The sequence below is a fragment of the Camelina sativa genome, chromosome 1, assembly GCF_030686135.1.
Source record: "Camelina sativa cultivar CO46 ecotype springtype chromosome 1, ASM3068613v1".
NCBI lineage: Eukaryota > Viridiplantae > Streptophyta > Magnoliopsida > Brassicales > Brassicaceae > Camelina > Camelina sativa.
In genome coordinates this window covers 7,962,424-7,985,483 of record NC_141880.1, presented here as the reverse complement: position 1 = coordinate 7,985,483, position 23,060 = coordinate 7,962,424, and the positions used below count along the sequence as shown (strand labels likewise).

Here is a 23,060-nt window from a genome sequence, read left to right as displayed (position 1 = left end):
CTGGACTGGAACCATATGAGACCACTTACAGTATTCTGATTATAACGTATACAGACGAGGAGAATGGTACTTGCTTACGGGGCAAATGAGAAATTCTTGTTAGGACCCTAAAGGACAATGCTGCTCTCAGTTTTGCTAGTATTCTTCTGAATCTTCTCTGGACGTTTGCAGTCGGAGCTGCTGCATCATGGGTATTCCAATTGGCAACCAAAAGGGGTATTTGATATTTCCAGTCGTCAGTCCCGACAGATATGTTCACGAAAGGGAGAGCCAATTAATAAATATGAGGTTTATATAGGCTTTTTCGGACAACATGCTCGTGTTGGAAGTTCGTAACTTTTTTCCTCATTATCTATTCAAGCATTTTTTTTCTTTCTGCGGGCAAAAAAAATTGAGAATGCCAAAACAGAGTAAACACAGCCAAACAACGACTCTAAACCAGAGCCAAGAAGCATGAAAATGTAATAATCAATCAGACACTTGTTAATACCAAACTTGTATGCTTCTTGGCTCTGGCTGAAGACAGAAGAGATAAGCAAAGAGACACGTGAGCTTTTTTACTAGTTAAGACATTTTAATACGAATAGCAGCAACTAAATGTTGTTACTAATCATTCAAAGTTCAAAGAGAGTCTACATACAAAGACCAGGGCTGGCAGTAATGAACCACTATTGAATATAAGGGATTTCTTCAAATTTTCAGCAGAAGAGCACTCTTAGCCAAGTTAACCAACATAAATCTTGGCTCTCTTAAGGAAGAGTTAACTCTCAACTAACAGAAAACAAAAAAAAATCTAGGCCAGAAAAGCTACAAGGGATAGAAGAAAAACAAGAGCCCTCTTCAACAGAAGACTTTCTACTCATCACCAATAAAGACGGCCTTCTTCCCTGCAAAGACCATACAAAATCAAGTATATAAGAAGGCTGATTGATTCTACAATGCACACACAAAAAAACAAAAAAGAGAAGAAAAAACAAACCTTGGGCTGATGCATGCAATCAAACATGGTTTGCTGAGAAACGACCATCACTACCATCACCAGTCTCTCCTCTCGGTCTAGCCTCTTGCACCACAATTTTCCATCCTCTAATTTCACTTCCATTCAGTTGCAACGCCTTTGTAAATCCATCCTTCAAATCTATGAAAGCAATCCTGAAAGAATAAAAAGCCTATAATCCATGAGTTTCATCATCATCAACATCCACCAATGCACGAAAGAAAGAAACAAACCCCTTGATAGCACCAGTCTCACGATCTGTTGGAATAGAAATCCATGCCACTTCTCCACAAGTACTAAAATGAGTTCTCAAGGCACGCCTGATCTGATCATGTTCACAAGATATTTTTTGTTGTTTGCATCAGAGACTTACACAAATAACTACTATAACATGTCGAATTGGTTTTAAGAAAGTTGAGGACGAGAATTTTACTTCAGTTTCGTCAAGAGAAGAATAAAATCCTTTAACAAAAATCCTTTGACCCCGGATTCCTCCTCTTATGCCGCCACTCTGGTAGTTGTCACCAGCATTGCTGTAAATATTCCAGCGATACAATATTAGCCTGGAAACAAACATCCATAATCAACTTTCACAGCATGCTCATATCGCAAGTAAGAAAAATACCTTCTTCGTGGAGTATTGTATACAACCCTCTCGCAAGCAAGATCAAGATAAACTATACGGCCTAGTAATGATTTACCGTTCAGTTGCAATGCCTACATTCCAAACATCCAAAATAGATTGAATCATCATCGTAGTTCCAATACCACTTCAATGATTCCAAAATAACCAACACGAACTTGCCTTATGAGCTGCATCTGCAGAAGCAAATTCAACATGCCCAAATCCCTTTAAAGTACCATCTTCACGTGAAGCAATTCTAACATCGACAACTTCACCAGCTTCTTTGAAGAAATCCTCTCTGTATATTGGGTTATAAATATCATACAACTAACACTTAAATCGGAAGAACCAGAAAAAAAATGTTATATACTTACATGTCAGATCTATTAATTCTGAAGGAAAGATTATAAGCAAAAAGCGTCTTTGATCCTCCTTGCTTCTTTGGCTGTAATATAAACAAAAACACATTACACAGAACTAAAGGAATAAAATTCATTACAAACATTTACAGGAGTTTTACCTGTTTTGCATTTGATTTCTGCTCTGCATTCACCATTTCAATATCAGAATCCTGGATTTCGATCAAAAGATAGAACAAAAATTATTATCAGACATTAATCAAGTAAATACTATAGAGAATGATTTGAAGACAACATTAATGGTACCTTTTTCTTTCGGGTCACTTTTTCATCTTTACTCTCCTCCTCATCAGATTCCTCACTAGAGCTTTCTTGTTTAGAAGTTTTTGTTGATGAAACTTTAGCCTGCAAAAGAAAGTTTAACTGTCACTTCTATAACATAAAACTAATGAGAACAACTTTGTGGAAGAATGTAACTACCTTCTTCGTAGGAGGTTTTTCATCATTGCTTTCCTGCAAGTGGGACAATAATATGAAATATTAAGTGTCTACAATATAAAACTATCACAAATCATAAAAATGATCCAAACTTGAGAAATAACAAATAAAAAGACACGGAAGTTATCCTGTTTTAATAGTATATATATATATATGAAGACATAGAGAAACTGTATCAAAACAGACCTTATCGTCAGAATGTTCCTCTGAGGATGATGAGTCTTTTGCAGCTGGTTTGACATTCTTGACAACTGTTGGCTGCTTCTTGGTAGATGTGGGTTCCTAATTATGTTTTACAAAAAAACGAATCTCAAAGTAACTATATGATATTACTTTACCATTGAGCTAACAATGTATAACGCAATTCTTACCTTGTCCGAAGAAGATTCTTTTTCTGATGAACTGCTCACTGCTTTGGCATTCTTAAGGACTGCAGGTTGCAGCTTCACAGGGGAAGATTCCTATTATATTTATTCAAAACAAAAAATGAAAATCAAACATATGAAAATCCTCCAACTGTGAGATAACGTGTAATGGCACAATTTTTACCTCGTCTGAAGAAGATTCGTTCTCAGAGGAGCCGCTTTCTGCCTTGGGCTTTTCAACAACTGTTGGTTGCTTCTTTGCAGGGGAGGGTTCCTAATTATGTTTTATCCAAAATAAAAATCAAAATAAGCTTATGATATTCTTGTAACATTAAGCTAACATGTAAAAACGCAATGTTTACTTCGTCAGATGAAGATCCATCATCAGATGAACTACTGTTTGCCATGACATTCTTAACTGGGGCAGTTTCCTAACAAAGTTTTATTAAACAAACAAATTTCAAATTAAGCTTTCACATTCTTCTAACATGTAATGATGCAACAACCCATACCTCATCTGAAGAAGATTCATCCTCGGATGAGCTGACTTTCTTAACAGGTTGCTTCTTTGCAGGGGCAGGTTCCTAATCAAAGTTATATAGAAGGAAAAAAAAACGAATTTCAACTAAGCATATGATATTAGGTTGTAATTTTGAGCTAACATGTGTAATACAACTCCTACCCCGTCTGAAGAAGAATCAACCTCTGATGAGCTGCTCTCTGCCTTGTCTTTCTTAAGAGGTTCTGGTTGCTTCTTCACAGGGGCAGATTCCTATATTGTTTTTATCAAAAGATTTTAAAAATCAAACATATGACATTCCTCCAACATTGAGATAATGTGTAATGATGTGATTTCTACCTCGTCTGAAGATGTTTCGTCCTCAGATGATCCGCTTTCTGCCTTGGTTTTTTCAACACCTGCTGGTTGCTTCTTTGCAGGGGCAGGTTTCTAATTATGATTTATTTAATAAAAAAAAATAGATCAAAATAAGCTTATGATATTCTTGTAACATTAAGCTAACATGTAAAAACGCAATGTTTACCTCGTCAGATGAAGATCCATCATCAGATGAACTGCTGTCTGCCTTGGCCTTCTTAGTAACTGACGGTAGTACCTTCTTCACAGGGGCAGTTTCCTAACAAATTTTTATTAAACAAAACAAATTTCAAATTAAGCTTTCACATTCATCTAACATGTAATGATGCAAAACTCATACCTCATCTGAAGAAGAATCATCCTCGGATGAGCTGTCTTTCTTAACAGGTTGCTTCTTTGCAGGGGCAGGTTCCTAATCAAGTTATATAAAAGGAAAAAAAACGAATTTCAGCTAAGCATATGATATTAGGTTGTAATTATGAGCTAACATGTGTAACACAACTCCTACCTCGTCTGAAGAAGAATCATCCTCTGATGAGCTGCTCTCGACCTTTGAATTCTTAAGAGCTTTTGATGTTTGCTTCTTCACAGGGGCGGTTTCCTAACAATGTTTCATAAAGACACAATTGCAAACTAATCTTATGACATGCCTCTAACGTGTAATGATGTAGCAACTCATACCTTGTCTGAAGAAGAATCATCGTCCGATGAGCTGCTCTCTACCTTGTCTTTCTTAAGAGCTTCAGGTTGCTTCTTCGCAGGGGCAGGTTCCTATATGTAAATAAATCAATTAAAAATATAAAAAAAAAGTGGCAATGAGAGAAGTTTGGTAATGCAATCCCTACCTCATCCGAAGAAGAATCATCATCCTCTTCGGAAGAAGATTCATCCTTCAGCTTAGATGGAGGTTCCTTCGCAGTGACTTTCTTAGTAGTCTTCTTAGTCTAAAAAGCAAATTAAAGAGACAAGATGAGTATAGACAGAACATTGTACACAGTTTAAACTCAAAACTTAACTAAATTTGTCACATTGCTTTATACAAATTACACAACGAGATTGAAGTTTTTACCTTCTGCTCTTCCTCAGAATCAGATGAGTTAGAACTGCAAGTTTCTACCTTCTTTGGTATCTTCTTCGCAGCTTTCTCCTTATGAACAGTAGCAATCAAGTATTTCTTCTGCTTCTTCGAAACTTGGATGTCCAAATCCTTTTCCGCATCTCTCTTACCTAACAAACAAATTATAAAAAAAATAGAACATAACTGTTGAGAAGCTAGTTCTTGACAATTGATTTGTAATCACACGCTTTCAACACAACATAATAACAATGATTCAATCAACAAACAAATCCCCAAATCGTCCAAGCAGAAAAGTAATGAGCCAGAGTCAAATTCCAAGATAAAATTGGGACCCTTAACAAAACTGAAGATGATGAATTAATCAAACAAATTTTGAGCTTTGGTCAATGAAACAGAGAGACCACAGATTCACACAAAGTATATATAAGAAAAAAAAAATCGCACCTTTCTTGAGTGGCTTTGTCATTAAAGCAGGTGGTGCGGCTTCAACCTAGAGAATCAAAGATAAGAAAAAAACACAGAGTTCATAATTGTCTTCACAGACAAAACAGAGTGAGAAGAAGAAGGAGAAAGATCGCTACGTTGGTGTCGGATTTTTTGCTAGACTTGCTCATGATATTCTTGTAACATTAAGCTAACATGTAAAAACGCAATGTTTACCTCGTCAGATGAAGATCCATCATCAGATGAACTGCTGTCTGCCTCGGCCTTTTTAGGAACTGATGGTACCTTCTTCATAGGGGCAGTTTCCTAACAAAGTTTTATTAAACAAACAAAATTCAAATTAAGCTTTCACATTCTTCTAACATGTAATGACGCAACAACCCATACCTCATCTGAAGAAGATTCATCCTCGGATGAGCTGTCTTTGTTAAAAACTGCAGGTTGCTTTTGCTTCTTTGCAGGGGCAGGTTCCTAATCAAGTTTAAAAAAAAAAAAGAGAAAAATACGAATTTCAGCTAAGCATATGATATCTACCTCATATGCTTTTGTAGGGGCTTATGAAATTTCTCTAACATGTAACGATGCAACAACTCATACCTCGGCTGAAGAAGGTTCATCCTCAGATGAACTATCTTTCTTGACAACTGCAGGTTTCGTCGCTGCAGGGGCGGGTTCCTAATCATGTTTTATCAAACAAAACAAAACAAAACTGAGTTTTAAAATAAGCATACGATATTAGGTTGCATAAAGAAAGAAAAAAACGAAGATCACAAAAGACATAAAAGTGCTCTTAATTACGTTTTAATGTGAGTTATACCTCGTATGAATCAGAATCCTTCTTCAGTGAACTGTTCTCCTGGCTAAGTGAAGTTTCGTCTGAATTAGCCTCCTGTTGATGTTGACTAGTCTAGGTCATTTTAAATTAAGTAACCAATGTAACTTATTAATACTTATAATGATGGATGAGCTAACCACGCATGAATCAGAATCATTAAGTGATGAACTGTTATCACGGGTCCCTCTTTTTGTAACCAGATTCTCGTCTGAATCATACTCCAATGCAGCATACTCCTGTTGATGTTGTTTATTATATGTTATTTGACATTAAGTAAAATAATGGGCTAACTTATTGGTATATAAAATTGTTTGCAGAGCTAACCTCGTGAGAATCAGCTTCAAGATGATTCCTCTTCTCCGCAATAACCTTTGCATGTGGATTTTCATGTACTCTAAGATAGTGGATACAAGCGAGTATGTTGAATCTGGAAAATATTAGACATATAATCCCTTAATGCAATGAATATCTAAAATATTCAAAAAAATTTACTAGATTGCTTAAGTACTCACTGATGTCGGAGCCGTATGTTTCTGCGGGTGTACAACAACTTACTCCGTTTATCCTTAAGGTTCGCCTCTGTGAAATTGAATTCACCAAAAGGACGTCCTGATTGTGTGTAACGACCTTTATTCAGAATCTCGTAATGTGTTCCATCTGAGTATGCATGAGAAACTACGAAGAAGAGGCCCTCTTGGTTTATCCCCGGTGTTGTTGGAGAAATGGGTAAATGACCTTGTGAGGCTTTGACAAAGAGAAGTCAAGTGACAGATTCCGTCAAAAAGTTCACCCGCGAGGCTCGAAGCGCATGTCCAACATCTGGGTGTTCATCAGCCAAATTTTGTAAGTTTGTGATAGTGTCTCCGATGATCAAGTTTGCTACCCATGGGGTACCGTCAGGGTGGCACATATTCAAACTTCTTCGCTGCGGCATGATTTCAGATTTGGCACAACCAAAACAGACCTAAATAGCAGACAATTTACATAAACATAACGATTTTTAGTTGCAGAGAAAACAATCATGATCGAGCAGCAATCTTCGACTAAACTAACGTGATAGCTTCTTTAACAAAGAATAACTCTAAGACTCGAAAGAAGAATCAGCAACACTCATCTAATTGTAAGCTATAGCATAAAACGTATCTAAAAGTTCTATCATAGTCACAACCAGGATCAGTAACAAGCTGAACGAATCAAACGGATGAACAAAATAAGAAAAAAGGAACTAACGTGATAGCTTCTTTAACAAAGAGCAACTCTAACCTAACGAAAGATTCAGCAACATTCATCAAAGAAGAAGTTATAGCCTACAACGTAACTAGAAGTTCTTGATTCCGAGAAATAAACCGAATCAGAGAAAGTCGCAATCTCCTAAAGGACCGTAACAAACCAAAACAAGCTAAGCGAATCAAACTACCGGAGACTGAGTGAGAAAACAACGGCGGGGTGAGAAGTAGCGGTGGTGACAGTCGCAATTGCGTCGCGAATCAGAGAGAAGGTTTCCAAATCAGAGAAAGTCGCAATTTCCGCAACAAACCAAAACAAGCTAAGCGAATCAAACTGATCAAACATCAAAGAAAAATCGAGAAAATTACCTGAGTGAAAAAGCAAAGGCGGAGGGAGACGCGGCGGTGGCGACAGTCGCAATCGCCGAGAAATCAGAGAGAAGGTTTCCAAATCAGAGAAATTCGCAATATCCGCAACAAACCAAAACAAGCCAAGCGAATAAAACTGATCAGTGATCAACAATCAAAGAAAAATCGAGAAATTTACCAGAGATAGTGAGTGAGAAAGCAACGGCCGAGTGAGAAATCAACGGTGGTGACAGTCGCAATCGCCGACTTATCAGAGAAGGTTTCCAAATCTTGAAGCCCACGCAAACCCCAGTCTTTCCAATGTTTTCCTCAGATGAGTCTACTGTACTGACTAGTTCCAAACGACGTCGGCTCGGGATTTTATAAGTAGACACCACGCGATCCCTAGAGACCACACCACTGCTGGGCACGGGTCGGGTACCCTTTACTCGACCCGACCCGACCCGCGAACTAGGAAAAGTGAAAACAGAAGAAGGGGTCGAGTTTTATGCACGCAAATGTAAAACGACATCATTGCTTATGCAAATTTAATAATTTATTGGGCTTTGCTTTAAGATATTTGTATTGGGTGTTAAATGTTATTGGATTTAATAAAATCTCTGGGCTTTTAAGATATATGAGTTGGGTTGGAGAAAGAAAAAAATCTATTATTTTCAAGTTTCAACCTAACCAGACAAACAACACACATGACACATATCTATTTTCATCTTAGTTAAAAAAAGGATGCTTAAGTGGAGTTAAGAATTTTATAATATTAAATTTTGAAAATTGTTTGGTTAAGTCTATTTTTAAGAAACTGTAAAATTGTACGAAATCGTATCACTCAGTTCTGGATTTCTCCAGAATATACTCAAAGCTCTTTCAATGTCACTTCTCTACAATAAGCTGCAATCATTGCGTTCCTAGCCACGCTATCAACAAACTCAACACACGATCGGTTAAAGACATTACAAACTTCCTTAAACTTCCCACATTTCGAATACATGTGAATGAGAGAACTAAGAGCATGATTACCGGTGTTACTCATGTAGTTACTCTTATTAAAAAAATAAGAAAAAGATGAGAGATAAAAGTAAAAAGAAGAGTAACGCTCCTTGCTGGAGTATTTTGAGAACGTTGTGAGAAACGTTCTTCGACACGTGGCGTTCATTTATTGGCACATATTTTTAAAAATAAATAAAAAATAAAAATGTGTAATAATTTTTTTTTTTTGTTTTCTGAACAACATTTACACGTTATGGAGTAAAGATGGTCTAAGGGAAAACTTAGTTGCATCATTCCCGGTTTTCACCATAACGCCATGCAACTGTTGGCCATAAAATGCATTGGTCAACTTGGCAGAAAGCTTAACCATAGTAGTGACAGTGAAATCATCTATCCAAATCCCATCATTCTCCTTCCTATGCATCTCACCAAACATCTCAATAGCTTCACTCTCACATCCATCCATCAGTTTTGGCAAACCCTGAAAGCAAAGTGTTACTGTTGAGACAGGGGAGTCCCGCGACAACTCCAACTTTTTAACTGTTGTACTAAATACATCAATAAGCTATTGGGCTGGAATCTTATTTGAATTATTTTGAGCCATGTGAAAAGCCCACTAAATTATATTCTAAAGCCTGTGATTGTTGTCCTTGGCACAACTTCAGCAGCTAGGGGGGTGTCTTCAAATTTGTAACCACCGGAAGCAGAGGAGACATTTCTTCTTACGCTTTAACCCTAACTTATTTGTGTTATATCATCAATCCTTGCTTGCTGAAGAAGATATGCTGTCCGATCTTCCAAGGGATGTGGCAGAGGATGTGCTCAATAGGCTTCCAATTACATCTATTAGAGCAGTGCGATTTGTATGCAAAAATTGGAACGCTTTATCCAAAGATGAGAGTTTTACAAAGAAGCATCTTGCTCAGGCCAAAGCAGAACCAGGAGCAAGGGAGTTTATGGCGGTAATAGTGATTAATTATCGGGTTTATTTGATGAGTGTCAACCTCCATGGAATCCACAACAACGTTGACCCTTCAATAAATCATCTAGGTAAACTCGTTAGCCTAACCGATTCAGATTTACTCGATATATCTGTAGTCTATCACTGCGATGGTTTATTGTTATGCATCACGGAAGACGGCACTAGGTTTGTTGTTTGGAATCCTTACTGCGGCCAAACCCTGTGGTACGAGCCAATAAGCAGAAGAAATTGGGGAAATTATGCTATAGGATACGAGAATAGCAAATCATGCCACAGCTACAAAGTTTTGGTATTTAGTGAATCTTGTGGATACGTTCGGTATGAATTGTACTACATCAACTCTAAATCACCTAGTCACATGACTATCCCGATTACTATCTTTGCAGACTGGGATATAGAGTTTTATGCACGTGGCGTGTCTCTCAAGGGAAACACTTATTGGTTTGCTCAAGAATATTGTGTAGGAGACGACGGAACAGAAAAAGGGTACCAAGCTATTTTAATCGCTTTTGATTTTACAAAAGAGACATTTGGACCGCGTCTAAGTCTACCGTTTCACTCAATTATGGAAGATACTGTGACTCTATCTAGTGTTAGAGATGAGCAACTTGCAGTGTTATTTCAGGAAGAGGACATTTAGAGATATGGATTACGACTAAGATTGAGCCCGAAGCGGTGTCATGGGGCAAGAAGGTCTTCTTAGCTGTGAATATGAAACCACTCGATGATTATGCATTTGAAATTACAGCAGGGAGTTTCTTTGTTGACGAGGAGAAGAAAGTTGCCGTGGTTTTTGATATTGACAGATGTACGGTGATGGGCTGCTTCGCTTATATTATTGGAAAGGATGGATATTTCAAAAAAGTGGATCTCAGAGACCCTTGAGAAGAGTGTTCTTTCCCACTTATGTGCTCTTATGTTCCTTTAAGCACTTATGTCTAGGTTCAGATATCAAATAATCTCGGCGTATTCTAGGACAGGGAACGAGTACTCCAACTCTATCACAGTCACTGTCAGAGAAATCTCTCTCTATGAGCTGCTCGTCATCATTGCTCGTCATCATTGTGTTCGAATGGATCTGTTTACATTGCAGTCATGAAAAAGACGCCTAATTATGTTAAAGACTTTTTACCCTATTGGAGAACATGTTACATATTATATAGTTTCTTCTAAGCTCGATTCTATAATTTAGTTCATATTATATACTGATACATACGACTATATGAGTCGCGTGGAAATCGTGTTTTACAGCTTTATCATATTCTATGAATATACCCACTTTGTATTACATTTTTAGATTAATATATCCACAAAAGTTTACAATATAACTTTTTGAAGATATAGTGCTCAACCATGCCAAAAACAACTTCAAAGTTATTAATTATGTTTGTGCTTATCTCCCAATCGTTAAGAAATAATCACCGAATGATTATTTTACATTTTAACTCACTTTCTCATAGGAGATCCTAGAAGCCAAGGAATGCAAGGATCGACCCAAAAAAAAGCAACTAGTAAAGTGCTATCGAATTATTCTAAATATATATATATATATATATATATATTAACATGTTTTTCTTTTCTTTTTTTATATCACCATTTGCAGATTGTATTATTGATGTAAATGTTTCCTCCTAATGTAATTTCTTTATCTTACATATCTACAAATTATATCTTCTAAGACGTCTATATTCAATAATGATTGAAAACATATTTTTGGTAGATAGTCTGCATTATGCTATAGTTCTGAAACCTATCGGCCGTTACTTGAATACATTACAATTTCAAATAATTTACGTGGATCAAATTAGAAGTGATCTGTATCCACTTATAAAAGCAATCATTTTGTTCACAATGATGATAGTCAAGCAAACATGCATACACATGATTAACTGATTGGTGTGATGTCGAATCTCACATAGACAATAAAATTCTAAGAACTCTTAGATTTGTTTGTCTGGATGTAGTATTAGACAAAACTACAACTTAACTTTAACTGGTCCACAAATCCACCCATCTAGGTTAGGACCTTTTCTTTCACGTACAGCACATGCGAACATGCCTGCTGTTTATGTAATAATTTTTATTTGTACAAAATATTTCACATCAATATTTCATTAGGCCTGATTACTATTGCCTTTAATTTGGGTTTTTATATATTACTATGCAAATTCAATATCAGTGAAAATAGAAAATACATATTCTCAAAACCCGTTTTTGCTTATTTAATAAAATAAAATAAAATTAAAATATTGCATGACTTTCATTTTTCTTAAAAAATTTCTAACGTTTTATCTAAGTTTGTTTGATAATATCGACTAAAAATGTTACTGTAATATGTTTTTTTGTTTGTATCAATGTTAAGTATGTTACTAATATGTTAGTACTAAACAACAATTCATCTACTGTTCCTTCTGAATTTACGTTTATATATATATATATATATACAGTTAATAATAAAAATAGGTGGATATGGAAATTTTATTCAACATTCTTTGTGGTGATTAATCTGAAAGGACATTGAGTTTTAAGTCAATAGAAACCACAGAGAGAGCTTTATGAATTTGTGGTATGTTTTTCAAGTGATTGGAACAGTTGTTTTGTTTTGATTTAAGTCGTGGCCCAACGAATCCCCTATAAATTATATTGTGATTGATCGCGGACGTGACACCATTTGCTTTATTCAACGTGAACAATTTTTCCTTTTATTCTTTGTGGTAGAAACTCAGATTTAAGATAAATATGTATTATACGTATAGTCGTATACCATATGCATAGAAAATATATATTATGAGGATGTATAAATTTCTTATAAATTCCAATCACCGTAACAAAACTAATGTTACAAATTTGATGGATATATGTATAATGAGTTTGTTTGAAATATAATAACTTTTTTCGATAATAGCTATAGCTGTTCCAGAGCATTTTAAGTTGTCAGAAACTTGGATTCAGGTATATATTATTCAGATGCGGAATCCATATATTATAACTCAAGCCGGCCCTGTAGTTTCCACTCTCCAGACCAAATATGTTTTAAAAATAAAATCAACGTTTATACGAAATGTAATTGTTTAAGGCCCCAGACAACATATATAAACCATCTTTCTTACCAAGATTGCTTAGAAAAAGTATACAATATTCATTTTCACTTGTATTATGTTGTTCAACAAATATCTTAAGTCATCTCATCATCTTCATGATCTAGCATATATGCAAATTCAAAACGTAATAAATAGACTATTTTTTTTTTTTTGAAACACAACGTAATAAATAGACATATATATGCTTTTCAGATAAAAAGAATTAGCACAGAAATTCAAAAGCACGTGGTGAGACTTTTCTAAGTATATAAATTGTTAAGTACGTAGACTCTACACAGTACACACCTTGCTTAAGGGCCATACCTCTCCTATAACTCCATGACTAATTAAATCAGTCACCCAAGTTAACACAAATCAAAATGTGTCATGGTAATTAGCTCTGTTTACAATATGTTCCAAGCTAATCCATTATTATGCTGACAAAAGAGTTGAATATCTAGAGTACGCCAAAGTTTGAAAAACATAATATAAGTATTCTCTTATTGAGTCATGGGTCGAAACTCTCAACTGCGTAGATATTACATTGAAGTCAACGGATTTTGTATACCGACGGCTTTCTTTTATAGGGTGCATGATGCATTAAATGATAGATAATATATTTTGCTGATGTCTATCTGATGCATTAGTTGATTCTGAAATTAGTTTATTTCCGACTATAAGTTCATTACACTAATATGAGAATATGAGTCACAAATATATACTACTATACGATGGATGTGTGTGTGTAAAAATGAGATCACATTGGAAATGCGAAAAGTGGGGTCATCATAATATCATAATAGGAAGTCCAAAATTACGAGCTGCCCGATATTATGGTCACCTATGATGGCTGCCTTTTCTGCTAGTACTTTGGCCCACTTCACTCACCATTTTGCTACTTTTTTCAATTATTGGATTTCGTTTCTTTCTAATATGATAAGCTGACAACTAAATTAATTAGGTGGTAATGGAAAATATGTTGTTCATACTTGATATATGAAAATTGTTTTTTTTTTTTGTTAAAAATATATGAAAATTGTTTACCATAACATATGATATACATGCTCTCTAATATACCATAGTGAAAAGTACCACGATTTATGACGGAATCACTGATAAATGAAGTAATAGTATATATATTAGATGAAAGATCACAAAAGCTAGCTTTTGACCAAAGATAGATAAGTTGAGAACTGATTTCTTCATAAATCGTGCTTCTTATGTCATCCGGAAGAAACCAAAAAGGGTATAGAAAGTTAAGAACTGATGTCATCCCGAATGAACCAAAGGGATGGTTTATGTAATTTCTGTTAATATAGATTTTTTTTTTTTTGGTATCAAAATTCTTACTATAGTTTGTTATTAATTTCCTTGATATTAAAATTAAACAAGTGTTTATTATAGTCACTAAATTTAATAATTGAGGATGAAATTAAACGAGTCTTTGACCTCTAAGGAGGACGAATTAGTTTTGATAATCACATAGTTTTGTTTTTCCCTAAAATTCAACCAAACGAAAAGAGAGTCCACAAGTAGAGAAGCAAGTTGTTTTGACAATTCATAGTCTTCATAACAGCGATTGCTCTCGTAAGCCAACGACTGAGTTCTCTACTGATTGTTTCTTGCAAGTAAGTATACAGACGACTATTATATTACAATGTTTTTGAAGGAATCTTATGATATTATTATTAGAGTGATTTATTACCTCTTATCGTCTTCAAGAATCAAGACATGTGGTCTTGGACTGTTGTGTGTGTTGACCCGGTTTCTCCAAAGGAACCTTCATTAATATATGCATTTTTTTATATTATACAGTCATTGTTGGCTAAAGGCTATGTTCCCACAAGGTACGCAGAGTGAAATGCACTTGCAGACTTGTAAAGAAAGAAACTAGGCAAATTAATACGGATATGTTTATCAGAATAGGACTGTTTTATATTGCATCCAGTTCGTGATCCGAATCTTAATGCAAAACTAATGGTAGTGTGCATATATAAACCATCGATCGGCGTGTATTATAATAGCAAATATGTATATCAAACCGAAATAGATTAACTATCTTGTTAAGTGTGTATAAATTTATACCATTAGGTTACTCACTATTTGAAATAAAGAAGTACACTATTTGAGCTGTCTGATGCGTTCAGTCCTCAAGATCAAGTCGACAACAACAGTCAACAAGCTCACATGGAGTCATGGCACAACAAGTAGTAGACTTTTCCTAGTTTACCTTTAACCCCTCCGATTTTATTTTTATTTATTGTGGTCTTCCTTTTTTGTTTTGTAATTATGAGTAATCCAAAAAAAATCAATGCAAATTATCATCAGCTTTGACCAAAAATAAAAATAAATTCAGTGACAATAATATACATAGTAACATATTAAAATGAAAATTTTGTATCATTACTTGCCGTTTTGTTTCCTACTTATATTTTTTTTGTCTCTAATATAAACATGCAAATGTAATGAAATGATGATACATGACCACAGTTTTGGACAGCTTTCCCATATGCTCGGACGATTATGCCCTTATCTTATTGGACTCTGAAGTCTGAACAACACACGTCTATTTAACTCACACAGCTCATAACCACAAGTTGTTTGTTAGAATACTCAAAACCTCACAACTCTCTATCTCTCTCTCTACCTCACGCCCCACTCTTCTCGAGATGACAGGTTCCGTTCCGGAAAACCAAACAGTTCCGCCGCCGCCACCGGTGAAGCATGTGACGTCGGAGTTAGGTGTCCCAGCGAAACCACCAAAGAAGAACAGATATGCATTCGCGTGTGCGATCTTAGCTTCCATGACTTCAATCCTCCTTGGCTATGGTTAGCTTTTCTCGTTTTATCTCTCCTTTAATGGTTCTCAAATAAGAGACTTGGTTAACAAACGAGCTTTTCTTTTCTCTTGTTTTGTGTATGTTTGCAGATATAGGAGTGATGAGTGGAGCGATGATTTACATAAAGAGAGACTTAAAGATTACCGATACACAAATCGGTATCCTCGCTGGATCACTCAACATCTATTCTCTTATAGGTTCTTGCGCCGCCGGGAAAACCTCCGACTGGATTGGTCGGCGTTACACTATCGTGTTGGCTGGAGCCATATTCTTCGCTGGAGCTATCCTCATGGGATTAGCCCCTAACTACGCTTTCCTCATGTTCGGAAGATTCATCGCCGGTATCGGCGTCGGATATGCTCTCATGATTGCACCAGTTTATACCGCCGAAGTCGCTCCGGCCTCTTCCCGTGGCTTCCTCAACTCCTTCCCTGAGGTATACACATTTAATTATTAAAGATTACCACTCACGGTTATTATTTTTTTTATTTTTTACTTTTCAGAATTTTTACATCGGGTTATTTTGATTTTTGACTTTTTAGTCGTATTAGAATTATTATCTGACGTGGCAGATTGGTTATGATGACGTGTACAGGTGTTCATAAACGCCGGGATAATGCTGGGTTACGTATCGAACCTGGCCTTCTCGAAGTTTCCGTTGAAGCTGGGATGGAGACTCATGCTCGGGATCGGAGCAATACCTTCAGTGGTGCTCGCCATAGGTGTTCTAGCTATGCCGGAATCTCCACGGTGGCTCGTTATGCAAGGCCGTCTCGGCGAAGCCAAACGCGTTCTCGACAAAACCTCTGATTCCCTCGCCGAATCAGCTCTCCGTCTCGAAGACATCAAACACGCCGCCGGTATTCCCGCCGATTGCCACGACGACGTCGTTCAGGTAAAACACATCTCACCAACGTTGATTTCGAATTCTCGATTTCGACCTAATTTCCCAAATTCGCGATTTTTTCCCCCAATTTATAAAATTGAATTCCAATTGGCGATTTCTCCGGTCCAGATTTTGACCTAATTTCGCCGTAAAATTTTCAGGTGTCGAGGAAGAACAGTCATGGAGAAGGAGTTTGGAGAGAGCTATTAATCCGTCCGACTCCAGCAGTGCGTCGTGTTATGATCGCCGCAATCGGAATCCATTTCTTCCAGCAAGCTTCAGGAATCGACGCGGTGGTTCTCTTCTCACCTCGGATCTTCAAAACCGCCGGACTCAAGACCGATCACCAACAGCTTCTAGCAACCGTAGCAGTAGGAGTGGTGAAGACGTTGTTCATACTAGTCGCCACTTTCCTACTCGACCGAATCGGAAGACGACCGTTGCTTCTAACCAGCGTCGGAGGAATGGTACTCTCTCTAATGGCGTTAGGAACTTCTCTAACCATTATAGACCACTCGGAGAAGAAAGTGATGTGGGCTGTGGTGTTAGCTATAGCGACTGTGATGACTTATGTAGCTACGTTCTCGATAGGAGCTGGACCTATAACTTGGGTTTACAGCTCTGAGATATTCCCGTTGAGGTTGAGATCACAGGGTTCGAGTATGGGTGTGGTTGTGAACAGAGTGACGAGTGGTGTGATCTCGATGACGTTTCTTCCCATGTCGAAAAAGATGACTACCGGAGGAGCGTTTTACTTGTTTGGAGGGATTGCGACGGTGGCTTGGCTTTTCTTCTACACTTTCTTGCCTGAGACGCAAGGGAGGATGCTTGAGGATATGGAGGAGCTTTTCAGTGGTTTCAGGTGGAGAGATTCCAAGAATAAGCCTAAAGGGAACCCTGAGAAGACGATTGCGAATCCGGAGGTTGAGATTGCATCGAACAAGCAGTATAGAGAATGAGTAATGAGGTTTATTAATGTTATCTAAAAAACATGGTAATTGGGTTTATGATAAGGAATGATAAATTGGGAAACCAACAAATGTGGAATTAACAAAAAAAAAACAAGTGTATTATGTGCATTTGAGAGTTGCAATAACAAAACAAACTAGATAAAGAACTTGATTAACTTAACATGCTTTAACTAATAAGGAAAATCATAGTTCCTTCTAGTGATAGTCTTTAGCTTTCAAACCTGATGATTCTGATGTATGCATTCGAAACCAAACAAAAGAAACACAAGCCGAGTATCAGCAGTTTGGCACTTTAAAATCTCAAAGCAAGATTAATGGGGGTTCATATAATGAGGATCTTATATATTGTTTGAATTTTTAAGAATTAATTGTGTATAGTTTTGTAAATTTTAACTCATGATCTCTTAGTTAAAATTTTCTCCTTCAATAGTAAGTTCTAATTTTGGGTCTCTTATTTTTTAAAAAATTGTTTTTTGACATTTGAAAAATTTAAATAGAATAGAAATAATATTAATATGTAAAAACATTTAAGATTTTATAAAAATAGGAAAATATTGCATTTAATCAAGAGAAATTTGTCTTCCATGCCATGAACAGTGAACAACTTTCTCCTCTATGCCATTTTTCACAATTCGTTTTCCCGCCTGCCACAACGTGTTTGAAAGAAGACAATTTTGCCCTCAATTGTTTGAAGCGTCGCCGAGCAGAAAAAAAATATAAATTTTAGGCGTGAAGTGACTTAAAGCTGTTTAATGAGATAATTACTCCATTGGAGTATGCACCCTTCGGCGATTCATTGAACAAAGAGAACGAACAAAAAAAAACCATCTGTTCCGAAATCGTTTTATTTCTGTCTTAAAAAATTGAAGATCACCACTCCTGCGGCTTCTTTAACATTCACTGCTAGTTCTTTCTTTGTCGTCCTATTCCGGCCACCGCTGACGAATTCATATCGTCAAACTGATGAATTTCATCCTCCAGAAATTTGTACGCACCAATCCTCCCGCTATGCCTCCGACAACATCGACAGGGGTACCCGAAGATACTTGTCCCGATGTTGACACCAACGACGGTTGGTATGATTTCTCGTTCATTTTCTTATAATTTGCATTTATTGTAGTGGTTATCTTCTGTTTACCCTAAATTCGATTCCTTTCAGTGGTGACTTTGAACTTCCTGATGCCGTCAGTAATAACCCAGATCTGGCCGTCGCCGCCGAACCCAGGTAAATCTTTTGTCCAAACACCCCCTTGTCTTCTGTTTTTTCTGGTTTTTTTGTGCTCGTTACGTTGATAACCGTATTGATAGACATCTAGTCACTGTTTGTCCATCTATTGATTGGGTAGTAGAAGGTAGACAATATTTGTGAATCAAGTTTGTGTCCACTATGTTAGTCAACGTCACTTTGTAACTCAACCGTCTCGATGGACACTACCCATATTGTTGTCCACCTTCATAGTGTTGTCCATCTATATTGCTGCATTCACTATTTGTGTTTTTTTCCGAATGACAATTCTGCATTCACTATACATGTCTATCCGATTTTTGTCTATCAACCTCGCATGCAATTTTTGACAAGGTTCCGCATTCAATCTCGTTACGTTGATAACCGCATTGCTAGACATCTTGTCATTGTTTGTCCATCTATTGATTTGGTAGTATAAGGTAGACAATTTTTGTGAATCAAGTTTGTGTCCACCATCAATAGCCAACGTCAATTTGTAACTCAACCGTCTAGATGGACACAACCCATAGTGTTGTCCACCTTCATAGTGTTGTCCATCTATATTGTGCATCCCTTTGATAATTCTGCATTCATTATTTTAATTGTTATTTCCGAATGACAATTGTGCATTCATATATGTCTACCCCATTAAGTACATATGTCTACCCACAGATTTGTCTATCAATCTCGCATGCAATTTTAGACCACGATCCGCATTCAATGTATATGTCCACAATTCTTATTGCAGGAGGGCCGAGGTCGCAGAGGCTGCCAACGAAGCATCTCCTCCTTGTATCAGTGATCAATTGATGGACCACAGTCCTAAATCAATGTACATGTCTATCCACGTTGGTCTATCTTACCCTATTAGGTTCATTACTGATACTATACAATCTTCTACCGATTGCAGGTCGGCCGAGGACGCAGCCGATGCTAATGTTCAGCGTTCGATATACAACATGGAAATGTCAAGGTATATGTCTGTCTAATAGTGGACAGTATAATTTTTGTTTAGTTGTTTTAAGTGTGGACAACTAACTATATTCTTCCATAGCAGGCCCGCTGCAGACGCAGACACTGGTTCAGAGCAAGGCTCTGCGGAGATTCACAATAGCGACGCGCTTTCGGAGGAAGACATTCTGGATGAGTCTTCCTTACTCCCTAGTAGATTATTCGCAACTAACCGGTATCCTGTCCGAGGCCGGATCAACTCATACTCAAAGCCAGAGTACCATCAGATGGTACTACCGAGTTTGAGTGGCTAAAAGCATCCTCCTTTGGCCATCTCTTCCAACTACCCGTCAGAAGAAGCTCCCTCTCTGGCAAACTTGTCCACCAGTTGCTCTGTCATTCCGTTGTAACTCGCAAACTTCACGAAATATGGTTTGTGTTTGGCGGCCACCTAATCCATTTCAGCCTACGAGAGTTTAGTTTGCTAACAAGTCTCAATTGTAATCCATATCCTTCACAGTTACAGACCAAAATTCTGGAAACACCAGCTGAGGGGGACCAACCTTATTGGTACACTCTGGTTGGTCCTAAAGAATCCTACTCTATTCGGGATATTATGCTCATGTTAAAGCGGGACAAGTCGTTGCCTGAAGCTGATAGAATGGATGGACAACGTCGGTTAAGGCTTGCCCTTGTTGTCATTGTCGAGGGTATCCTTGTTTGCGATTCCTCCAAGGTTAGAGCTAGCAAGCAAGTAACAGAGATGTTGAAGGACTTGGACTCATTTGAAAATTACCCTTGGGGGAGGAAATCTTTTGAACGGACTATAGAGACGGTTCATGTTGGTTTATCTCACCGTACTGCTGACGCTTTATGTCACAAGCTTATGGGGTCCCATACTGCCACACATGGCTTCACCCTTGCTTTCCAGTTGCTCTTTCTAACTGCCATTCCCATGCTGGAGACTTTTCTCCCTGAAGCTGACGGTGAACAAACATTTACAGACCAATCTGTAAAGCATCTCACACACGTGAAGTCCTTCCACAATTCCAACATTCTACATGCTTAGGTGGACAAAAATGTAAGTTTACATGTCCTCCACAATCGATTATGGTCCATTGAATTTTTTCAAATTTAATGGACGATTACTTGCTTGTTTGACAGCTTCATGTGGAGTGTATAATGCACTCGAATGCGCTAATTGACCCGCTTTCATTTGCCTGGGTTGATGAGTTTGAAGATCAGAGAGTAGATTATATTTGCCAAAAGATTCAAGGACACATTTTTAAGCTTGATGTATGGACTGGTGGGATGGCACAGCTCCCCCTTATTACTTCAACTGGTTCTTCGCAAAGGAATTCTGTTGACCTGCCTCCCAAAACCGAAAAAATATCGACTGCCCCTACTAGGAGGAATCAGAAGAGAGCCAAAGGGAAAGCCCCTGCTTTGGACCCAGAAGAAGATAATGATTGAGAGGGCCGTATTGACTCCTACACTGCTCAGGAACTTCTTCGAGAGGTTGACAGGAGAAACAAAGCGCATACAGCCAAAATGGAGGAGAAGTGGGCTGTTGAGAGGTCACTATTGCAGGACGAGATTTACGACCGGATTATGAGTTCTTTGAAGGCAAAAGGAGTTTGCCCCAAATAACCACCGCCTTCCAAACCAGATTATGCCCTTAAGTTCAACCCATCTTCATGGGATAATTACGGTACTGATATTTCCAAGAAGTCATTCAAAGAAGGAGGAGATGTCCACCCTTCAGATACTGTTGCCACTACCGACTCTTCTTCGACTAAAGTACTACCCAAAGCAACCTTATCTTCTTTTTCCTTAAGTGGCATGGTAATTCAAGCTAACACTTCCACGTTGCATCACTCAACAGGCCGAGGCTGATGGTGAAAGCACTTCTGCTGGTCCTGACCAAGTCGACGTGGGGGTAAAGAAGTTACATATTGATGTGTCTGCATTTTGTAGGGTTTTAACTATAGTTTTTAGGTTTGTTTTGAGTCTTTTAATAGGTCCAAGTGTGCTTTTAGAGTCCTTTTAGTCTTTTGTGAGTCTTTACAGGTCCTAGGTGACTTTGGAAGGAATCTGAGCGTTTTGGGGATGGAAACATGCATCTGGAGCCAATTGGTTGAAGACTGATCGAGCTAGAAGGCAGATGGAATGAAAGCAGAAAAAAATGTTCTGGATCGACTGATCCTCGCGAGATCGACCAATCCCGCCCCCGACGCAATCTTTCCTTTTTCATTTTAAACCGACTTTTTAGGGATTTATTTTATTATTTAAGCACGGGGCTCGACCCGTAGAAAAAAAACTTTTACTCTACGCCGTTTTTGAGCACTTGTAAACTTTGGGAGAAGATCTCTAATCCTTCTTGACACCTTGGAGAAGATTTCTAAACCCTATTTTCTATTTTTTTGCAATTCAATTATGCTTTCTTCATCTTTGATTTGCTGTTTCTGTTTCTCTATGGCTGAGTAGTTTATCTATTGGGTTTTGGGTTTCAAAGGGGTTTATAATTCTCTAACGATGGTGTTTTAGATTTGGGGTTGATCTTGTTTGTTCTTCATCTATAGTTGTTCTTAAAGCCTAAACTAGATTAGCTACCTAGTTTATGATCATAGGTTTAATTCATCGGGGCACCAAAAGTGTTTTGAGTTGCTGGAAAAGAACTTAGGTGAGCAAGGTGGACCTTAGCCAACGAAAGTTGAAGTTGAGGCACCTTGTGAACAGATCAAACTTGAACCTTTATTGCTTGCTTGGTTTGCTAGGTCCAAACGACGGTTTAGGGTTTAGTGAATTCATTGCATAGATAGTTAACGCTACGAAAGTAGGTTAGATTTACAACAATGATTTGAGTTCTAGAACGGTATCTAATGCATCCCATCTAACCACCTTAGTCCGAAATTATATCCCCATAGATTCCCTGTGCCCAATATTTCCTTTTTTGATTTAGAAACAACTTATTTACTTTCTGTTTGTTTAATTATTACTTGCTTCACAAACTTCCTCTTTTGTCTTAGCTATATTTGATCTTCATAGTTTCATAGTGCAATTGTTTGGTCTCTGAGGATTCGACCCTGAAGTGCTACGACGACACCACTAGATCGTGGTTGAGTGTGCTTTGGGTTATTGATTTAACTCTAGATCAATTTGGCGCCGTTGCCGGGGACCAAAACGATTGCCTTTGAAATTTTAGAATTGAGTATAGTCTAAGATTTCTTTTTGTTTTTACTAATTATTTTTATTTTCTCTTTTTTGTAGATTAAAAAACAAAAAAAACAAAAAAAACAAAAAAAAAACAAAAAAAAAATGTGAAAACTGTTTTTGGGGCTATGGATTATGATGACTGGCCACAGGAAGAGGAGACCACATTTGATGAAGACATTCTAGATGAGCCTTATGTTGAGCCACCGTTTGATGAGAGTGTTCTTACACCAGATCAAAAAGTTAGGTTGGATG

General features: G+C 37.4%; 2 protein-coding genes and 1 pseudogene across 2 annotated transcripts; 2 read left to right on the top strand and 1 right to left on the bottom strand.

Moving 5' to 3' along the window:
* Window positions 1-553: 553 nt before the first annotated feature.
* Window positions 554-6,827, bottom strand: LOC104783811 (uncharacterized). Its single transcript, XM_087454024.1, has 32 exons — window positions 6,591-6,827; window positions 6,403-6,505; window positions 6,216-6,314; window positions 6,061-6,132; window positions 5,841-5,918; window positions 5,631-5,714; window positions 5,460-5,549; window positions 5,244-5,289; window positions 4,791-4,948; window positions 4,567-4,665; window positions 4,403-4,492; window positions 4,230-4,322; window positions 4,062-4,133; window positions 3,888-3,980; window positions 3,704-3,793; window positions 3,527-3,616; window positions 3,357-3,428; window positions 3,207-3,275; window positions 3,029-3,118; window positions 2,851-2,940; window positions 2,666-2,761; window positions 2,462-2,494; window positions 2,288-2,386; window positions 2,143-2,193; window positions 1,997-2,067; window positions 1,803-1,920; window positions 1,623-1,714; window positions 1,431-1,530; window positions 1,231-1,322; window positions 980-1,152; window positions 714-887; window positions 554-651 (listed from the first exon to the last, which is right to left on the bottom strand). The coding sequence occupies exons 7-30, from the start codon at window positions 5,535-5,537 to the stop codon at window positions 999-1,001; spliced, it is 2,136 nt and encodes a 711-aa protein (XP_087310150.1). The 5' UTR covers window positions 5,538-5,549; window positions 5,631-5,714; window positions 5,841-5,918; window positions 6,061-6,132; window positions 6,216-6,314; window positions 6,403-6,505; window positions 6,591-6,827; the 3' UTR covers window positions 554-651; window positions 714-887; window positions 980-998.
* A 2,596-nt stretch (window positions 6,828-9,423) lies between these two features.
* Window positions 9,424-10,669, top strand: LOC104705458 (putative F-box protein At3g17620 pseudogene; annotated as a pseudogene).
* A 4,449-nt stretch (window positions 10,670-15,118) lies between these two features.
* On the top strand, window positions 15,119-17,708 carry LOC104783779 (polyol transporter 5). Its single transcript, XM_010508893.3, has 4 exons — window positions 15,119-15,548; window positions 15,649-15,995; window positions 16,155-16,454; window positions 16,607-17,708. Exons 1-4 carry the CDS (start codon window positions 15,389-15,391, stop codon window positions 17,402-17,404), a joined length of 1,605 nt encoding a protein of 534 aa, XP_010507195.1. The 5' UTR covers window positions 15,119-15,388; the 3' UTR covers window positions 17,405-17,708.
* Window positions 17,709-23,060: the final 5,352 nt, after the last annotated feature.